At 39.6% G+C, this 8,410-nt stretch overlaps 1 protein-coding gene across 1 annotated transcript in view; it reads left to right on the top strand.

Annotated features, from left to right (window-relative positions):
* ABCD2 (ATP-binding cassette, sub-family D (ALD), member 2) overlaps window positions 1-8,410 on the top strand; it is a gene marked incomplete at its 5' end in the record, with an annotated part of 43,113 nt that continues 34,703 nt past the window's right edge. Inside the window, 3 exons of the mRNA XM_009883230.1 lie at window positions 1-774; window positions 2,140-2,320; window positions 6,686-6,807. Coding sequence (XP_009881532.1) covers window positions 1-774; window positions 2,140-2,320; window positions 6,686-6,807 — 1,077 coding nt within the window. The remainder of the gene's footprint in view (window positions 775-2,139; window positions 2,321-6,685; window positions 6,808-8,410) is intronic.

Below are 8,410 nucleotides of genomic sequence, written 5' to 3'. Positions count from 1 at the left end.
GACGCCGGCCGGGCTGAAGGGGGCCGGGAGGCGCCGCACGGCTCTCGCAGCCGGGGCAGAGCCTCTCCGGCCGTCAACGCAGAATTTTTCAAGCAGCTGCTGGAACTTCGCAAGCTGTTCTTTCCAAAACTGGTGAGCGCCGAGCTGGGCTTGCTCTGCCTCCACTCGGTCGCTCTGGTTTCCCGGACCTTCCTCTCCATCTATGTGGCCGCCCTCGATGGGAAGATTGTGAAAAGCATCGTGGAAAAAAAGCCCAGGAGCTTTGTCTTCAAATTAATCAAATGGCTGATGATTGCAATCCCGGCCACTTTTGTGAACAGCACCATACGGTACCTGGAGTGCAAGCTGGCCCTCGCCTTCCGCACGCGCCTGGTGGATCACGCCTATGAGACCTACTTTGCCAACCAGACTTACTACAGAGTGATCAGCATGGACGGGCGGCTGGCCAACCCTGACCAGTCCCTCACCGAGGACATCATGATGTTCTCACAGTCCGTGGCGCATCTCTACTCCAACCTCACCAAACCCATCCTGGATGTCGTGCTAACCTCCTACACCCTCATCCGCACAGCGCGGTCCCGGGGGGCTAACCCCATCGGCCCCACGCTCCTGGCTGGGCTCGTCGTCTACGCTACAGCCCGCGTGCTCAAAGCTTGCTCTCCCAAGTTTGGCAAGCTGGTGGCTGAGGAGGCGCACAAGAAGGGCTATCTGCGCTTCATGCATTCGCGCATCATTGCCAACGTGGAAGAGATCGCCTTTTACCGAGGGCACAAGGTAAGGAGGAGAGAAATCCAAGGGCTGTTGGGGTTGCCTCCGCAGTGCCGGAGCGGACCCGTGCTTCCCCTGCTGCCCTCCCCGAGCACTTCGGGCCGCTCTGACATTTAAACCTGTTTACAGTTAGCACTTCCCGTTTCCTAGGAAAATGCAGTCTCACAGGCGGTGTCCGGAGGGAGCGGACCGTAGTTCCCTTGTGCTCTGATAGGGTTCCTGTTTTGCAGCTGGATCCTATGCTTTTCTAGAAAGCTAGTCTCTGTTTTCACCCCACCCAGTCCATTCCACCTAACTTTTCCAGGCTTTTTTTTTTTCACCCATGTTTACGAACTGCCAGATGTAATGCTGCAGAAATAGCAACCAGGGCACACCAGAAAGTCTAGGGGAAAACTCTGTGATAGCACAGAGAGCACTACAACCTTTGACACTCTTTTACATAGCTAAGCAAAGATGTAGTCATCAGAGTCTTAAAATAGCTTAAGTACAGTACTTCAGCAGTCAGAGTTACATAAACTAATGGCTTGTTTTAAAGCCACCTTATTAAGGAGCTCTTCATATTTTTATTAGGAGCGAATTTTGGCTGCAACATCTTTCAAACACGATTTGGAAAAACAGAAGTTGTTTCATGTAAGGTGAAAATGAAAGCTGGAAACCAGCCTGAAGTGTTACTCTTTCAGTCCAAGCAATGATTATATAATGCAAATGGTTTATTTTGGTAGAAGCAATCATTCTCAAAAGCTGCCTATAGTAATGTTTTAAGTGCAGCTAAATTAAACATTTTTTCAATTCCCTAATATACTGACTTGAACTGAATGCATTATATCATATTGACTTGTCTTTGACTTGTTAGACCTCTTGGGATAGTTCTCTCTTCCTCCGGACTGCTTGCAAAACCAGGCAGCATTGCGTTTGAGGGATCGGCTCTGCAACTTTAAGCCATTGGAGATAATTGATCCACAAATGCTTTCCAATATAAGGAGTTTCAGTTGCTGTGAAACACTACAGCTGCAGCTTCATTAGAAGGATGTGCAATCAATCTTATTTTGGTTGTTAGAATCAGCTGTTGTGACTGTCTTGTATGTTTTTCTTGTATATATCAGAGATCTTAAAAAAGCTGAAAACCTGCCAATGTGCAATTGAGAGACAGTGCTGTAAATAAGAACCAGGTCCACTGACTGCCATAAACCTGTGGGCTTTTGCTGTGAGACTGCAGCACTGTGAAAATAAAATGCCACACAGCAGATGTGACCCAGAAGTCACATCTCTGGGTACCCGAGTATTTCATGTTTCATGCCCGTATGTGAATGTATCTTGTATGACATGCGCATCTTTGTTGCATTGTATAAATGCTTTATTTTTTAACTTTAGGTAGAAATGAAACAACTGCAGAAAAGCTACAAGGCTTTGGCAGATCAAATGAATCTCATTTTGTCCAAACGTTTATGGTACATCATGATAGAGCAGTTCCTGATGAAGTATGTCTGGAGTAGCTGTGGTATGATTATGGTCGCTGTGCCCATCATCACCGCAACAGGATTTGCAGATGGCGGTAATACCATTTTTTTACTTAATTTCTAAATGTTTCTTTAAAGTTACCTCCTCTAAAGACTGTACTTCCCCATGGATGCCATTCATATTTATTTATTATTCACAGCGTTATTACAACATCTATGTCTTGTGTGTAACTTTCAAGCATAGCAAGTCAGCTGAGGAAAGAGCAATGCAAAAGATCCAACTTTGAACATAAGCTTGATAAACAGCACGAATTCAGGACTTAGAGGATCGTCGTGTCATATGAGATTATAATGATAATTGCACTCCTTATTCACTAGCCACTGTTGGGATGGCATGCTGATTTTTGCAGCATCTCCTGCCACTTTACAAAATGATACTATTAACTTTCCTAGAGTGCTTATCTCTTCCTTCCATGAATCATAGTGTAATTATAGGTAATTATTCTCTTCTGTGTTGACCTGTTAGGAACCACTCTTTTTTCCTGACTCCCTAGGAGAAAAGAAGGTGAAATTCAAATTCCAAGCTTGGATGGTGTCATTTTTGATATCCTGTCACAACTTTCCAGGAAGTGAAAAAAGACTCAAGTAGTGTTGTTCTTGCAGATGCTATTAGAAAAAAAAAAAAAAAAAGGAAAAAGAGCAGAAAGAAAGGTAATTAAGGAGGGGTAGCGAAAGCCAAGGTGGGAAGTTTGCCTCACCTGGCTTCATTATGTGCAATTAGAACCATAGAATATATTACAAATGCCATAGTGTTCTTTAAGCAGGGATCCTACAATGTCTGTGGAAGGAATAGTTCTAAGTTGGGTACAGTTAATCAGGAATGAGTGCATTCTTTTCCATACAGGCCTTGGTAGTTATGTTCCAAATCAGAGCTGTGCAGCTGGACAAGCTTGGTTCGAGCTGTAGGATGACTTCGTGCAGCCCCCACGTGGTTTAGCTTACTTGCAGTTTGTGTCGGTACGCGACTGGGTGTTCAGCTGTCTGAGCCACTGCCCATCACATGGCTCAGGAGGTCCTATATCAGGACCCTGGCTCCCATCCTGGTAGCAGCTTCAAAAATATCAGGAGGTCCTATTCCAAACAGAAGAGTTTGTACAAAACCATTTCACCTCACAGTGGAGGTTATCAGCACAACAGAAAAAGTGATGAATCTCTGTTAAGACGGGAATGAGTACAGGCAAGAAAAATATCGTTTAACCACACATTGTAAATATCTCCTTGGTATTACAGCATGAATATAAAAAAGACTCATATTTCTGGTAAAATAAATAACATTCCTTCTACTCATGAGTATTCTTTTGATAAATATTTTTCAAATGTGGGAGAAAAGAAAGATGCAGCGGTGGCTCATGTTATAAAGCAGAAGAATATTTGCCACCAGCAACGTAAAACGTTAAAGCATGAGGCTTGTTATGGAGACATGAGGCATGTCATAATCATGGATCACAAACATAATACTGACAAATCAACGTTGTCAGGACCAGTTCGAGGTATAACAGGTATTCAAAGAATCAAGCAGAGCTAAACTTACCATTGACCTGCTTGGGAAAACAGTGCTTTGTGGCTCAGCAGGTCAGATGCAAGTTTGTTCATATCTGAAGTAAGAGATGGTGGATTTATTACTTTAGGATAAATCACCAGAATCAGGATTCTGCAAAGAACTGGTACCATGACCAGATCTAAGACTAAACGTGTACAGCAACAAATTTTGTACGCTTCTTCAGGGACAAAAAAAAAGTAAATAAAAGAAGTACAAAAAAATAATCCTGCAATAAAAAGAAAAAAGATTCTTCTATAATGGTGATATTTCTGACTGAAATTTGCTAATTCTGTTACATATTTCAGGGAAGAAAGTAACTGGCAAAGCCAAGATTCCCATGTGATAACATTTCTCATTCTTTTTATATTAAATGATTGGTGTTCCAAATGTTGTGTCTCTCATCAGTTTGTGGAAAGTAACTATTTTTAGAAGCAAGACTTTGGTATCTCTATACACAGCAAACACTTATCTTTGTTTATAAAACAAGTATGACTATCAATTACAGAAATGAAGATGAAAAGGGAAATGTTAGATTCTGTATGAAACAGAGGCAGCCTGTCTGCCCTGCTACAACACGCACTTCTTCAAACACTGGAGGCCAGCCGTATGAAAAATGGTTTGGACAAAAAGTTCAAGAAAAGTAGTCTTGGTGGGTTAGGCATGTAATAGAAGAGCTTGAGTTTTGGAACAGTGAAATGCTCGTAATTTCTGTATAATTTTATTTTTTCAAATACTTCTAAAATGACGGATGCAGTGGTTTGTGGAGATCTCCCGGCTCTTGCTGGATGAGCTAGCCTGGGTGCTGGAAGCAGCCATCAGTAAATTCTGCATTTAAATGCAGGAGGAATGCTGCATTAGTATAGTTAAACCATACCTGATTCCTAAATTATTTAGTTGTGGTGGTCCTACATAGCACGGGCTGCATGAGTTATAATCCCAACAAGATCAGAAAAAAGTTGGTTCTCTGAGAAGTAAGAAACAAATTTCAATTTAGTTTTTACTGATGAATTAACTGAAATCTCCCTATCCCCTACGTTTATTCTTATTCTTGGAGTGGAAATGACTTTTTAAAATAAGTGAGAACTTACATGAGCAAGAATTTTGTAATTTTGCAAATCCCTTTGCAAGAGGTTTTCTGTCTTTTTTTTTTAAAAAGGCATGCCTCTCATTGTGTTTCAGGTGGCTAGTTTACATACAACTAGTTGACAGGATACTGATGATGTTTAAATTAACCTAAAAAATTGGAACATGTAACACAATTAATTCAAATTGTTAGAAAAAACATCTGAGGCCAGAAAGAGTAACATATAGATGGTGTGTATATATATATGTGCAAAATTATGATGTAAGAATTTAAAAAAAGTTTTTCCAAAATTATCCATAGTGTATTTCAGTGATTCAGATGTAATTATGTAGAGGTACCTTTATGGATGTGTAAATGACAAAATAATAGCATTTAGATTTAACTAATAAAGACAGAAAGATACATCTGACAGAAATCTACATACTGCATGTAGATTTCTAGACACCAGATTTCTAGAATCTGATCTTGTCAGGGAGGTGAAACACTTACTCATCAAGTAAAAAAATATTGTTTGCTATACTCTTGCATTGCTTGACTTAGCCCATAAAATTTACAGTTGCATTACACCTGCAGGGAATTCCTCCTAGATTTTCTTGACCATCAGCACTGTGCAAAAACCACAGAAGATGTTAGTAACAATTGCTAATACAGGAGTAGCCACTCTCGATCCACCTGTTACCCTGACTAGCCTGAAGCTTAGCAGCAGCTTAGCTTAAAAAAGAAACTTTAGAAAAACTTTACAAAAGAAAAAAATAATATCCAGACCCCAGTCTGCAACAGACTTAAGCAATATATAAAGGTATACGTAAAGTTATGTGATGCAGAACACCCTTGAGACCTTTAATTCCAAATCTTGTATGTGAAAAATCTTTGAGTGGTTTACTACACATTGTTGTCTTCTTTTTGTGGATGCAACAATTAACACTGTAACAACATTCAGTCTTAAAACATTCAGCCACTTCTTTTTAAATCTTTATTCCTTCAAGAAGCAAACATTGCAAGTTGACCACGCTGTATAGGTCTGTAGGTCACATGGTAGCAAGAGTATATGTAGTATGTGTTCAATGTAAACGTATTTATTTCTCACATATCTTCTATAATTTCTGCTGCTGTTTTCTCATTGCCTGTTGCTGCTGATGTGTTCTTATGAGACAACCGCTTTCTTTGGAGCAAGAATTTTCTTGCTAATTGGATGCAGTGTCATAAACAAAGCATCGCAACTTTGGTCTGGGTTCAGATGAAGAGAGAAACTGTGTTGTGAGAGAAGTATCCTACTTAAACCATGCCTTTGATAATAAAGGAGCTTATTGCTTTCTTATAGAAATATAATCATCTTGCCTAATTTCCATCAGTATGAATGTTTCCTTTTACATGAAGTCAGTAAATAAGTAAGGCTGGAATAATTGCTGAAGTAGTAAAAATGCTGTTAAAAATTTATTTGAGATCATTGCTTAAGTTTCACTTTTTTCTTATTTTGAAAAAATTAGGTTGAATAACGATATATTAAAAGGAAAATTATCTATGTAGACAAATAGTATAAAAGAATAGGATGCTTTGCATAAGAAGATTAATTGCATATACTCCCACTTATTCCTTGTTACTAAGCTATCTGTGCTAGTTAAATTCACCAATTCTTCCTGAAAGGTTGTCTTTGTAGAGTTAACTTTTTCTTAATTTAAAAGCTGCTCTGTAATGGCTCATGTTATAATCGTAATTTAATTTGTAGATATAATTTTCAGAAGATTTTTTTAAAAATAAATCTTTTATTCCTTTTAGAATTGGAAGATGGCCAGAAACAGGCAATGGTTAGTGAAAGAACAGAAGCTTTTACTACATCCCGAAACTTGCTGATCTCTGGAGCAGATGCTATTGAAAGGATTATGTCTTCATACAAAGAGGTACCGTACATCTGTCATACATGAAACAGAAGAGAAAAAAAAGTAAACCAAAATTTACATTTAATATAAAATGTTTTTTAAAAGTGCAATTTTAAAAGCAAATTCTATTGCAACTAAATCCATGGAGATCTTTGAACTGATAGTTTGATCTTTAGAGTTAAGTCCACAGAGTCTAAAGTGCACAGCTGCCAGCATGGTGCAACACGTAAATATAATTTTGAATACCTGTGTTCAGGTGCCATCAGAGAGCAATAGACGTTCCTGGAATGTGAGTGAAAAAGGTTCAAATTCCGCCTCTGTTTGGAGCACAGGCCTGAATTCAGGCTGTCTGCCTGCAATTTGTTGGTACTCTTCTGTTGGAAGTGTCATGTTTTATATGAAACACAAAGAGAATTGAATACTTATTTCCTGGCCACCTAAACTGTAGGGCTATTTTCAGTATCCTGTGAACCTGTTAAATTGTAAGTAATTTTGCAAAGTAGGAAAGTTTTAGTGGGAAAAAAATCCACTTTGGGACAGTGGATAGTCTAGAAGTATGGGATGTTCATCTGGAAGATCAGAGATGTTGTTTCAGGTTCTTACCCAAATTCCAGTAAAGTTGGGCTTTCATCTGTGGTCTTTCTTGGGGGTTCTCTGGGTGCTGGCTGTTAAGCAAAAGCAAAGTGAGGCAGTGCTGTTATTCTCCTCAGCATTTCCTTCTGAGTGTTGGTTCTGCCTTTGTTTAGTTGGTTTTTGCTCGTCCCTTTGGTGAGGACCCTTTTTCCCAGTGCAGTGCGAGGAGGCACGCATTAGCTAGACAGTTAATCAAAGACTATGGATTCCTTACTTGGAATCCAGCCATAATAGCTACAGCTCTGTAAATTGGAGGAGGAGGAGTAGTTTGGCGCCTTCAGATATGGACTATGACAAAGCCAGAGTCTGTGCTTTTTTCAGAAGGAGTTCTAATGGACTGTGATTTTGACCTATGCTCCTTTAGCTGTTCCCCTGCTCGGCCTCTGCTCTAAAGATACTGCCAGAAAACCTGATGTAATTTCTCTTTTACTTTCAACATTTAAGTCATTTATATAATGTACGTGGGGACTTAGAAACATTGTGGTTTTATTTTTGGGAAACAGAAATACCCACAAAGTAGTAGGAACAACTGAACAAGCTAACTTTTTAAAAAACATGGTGAGATTTTAATCCGGACAGCATAAGATCAAAGACGAGTTCTGTGAATTTCCATCTTAATTTTACATTTATACTTGTCCTCAACAGACACTGTGGTACTTTAACTACATGATCATTAACATCTCATGATTCAGGCAGTTTGCAAAGGACAGTTTACTTCAATCCACTTTAAGTGGTAGTGAAGCTCTGGTTCTTGCCCACCTGATCCAGCAAAGCAGCCTCCTTCCAGTCAATGTAATTCACTGTGCAGATGAGGTGGGCTGAACTTTTCTTTGCAGGTCAATAGTTTAGATGGTAGTATTTCGTGTTTTGACAAACTGAGTTTGTAGGGTCATGGTTTAGAAACTTACTACAAGTTATGCTTCTTCTGGGGCTCAGTTGGTACAAGTTCTGTTCATCGCGTGCAGGATTCTCTCCATCAAATGCTACTGAC

Source organism: Charadrius vociferus, unplaced genomic scaffold, assembly GCF_000708025.1.
Source record: "Charadrius vociferus isolate BGI_N301 unplaced genomic scaffold, ASM70802v2 scaffold363, whole genome shotgun sequence".
NCBI classification, from domain to species: domain Eukaryota; kingdom Metazoa; phylum Chordata; class Aves; order Charadriiformes; family Charadriidae; genus Charadrius; species Charadrius vociferus.
The sequence above is the reverse complement of the archived record's forward strand: the minus strand, read 5'-3'. Positions and strand labels throughout refer to the sequence as shown.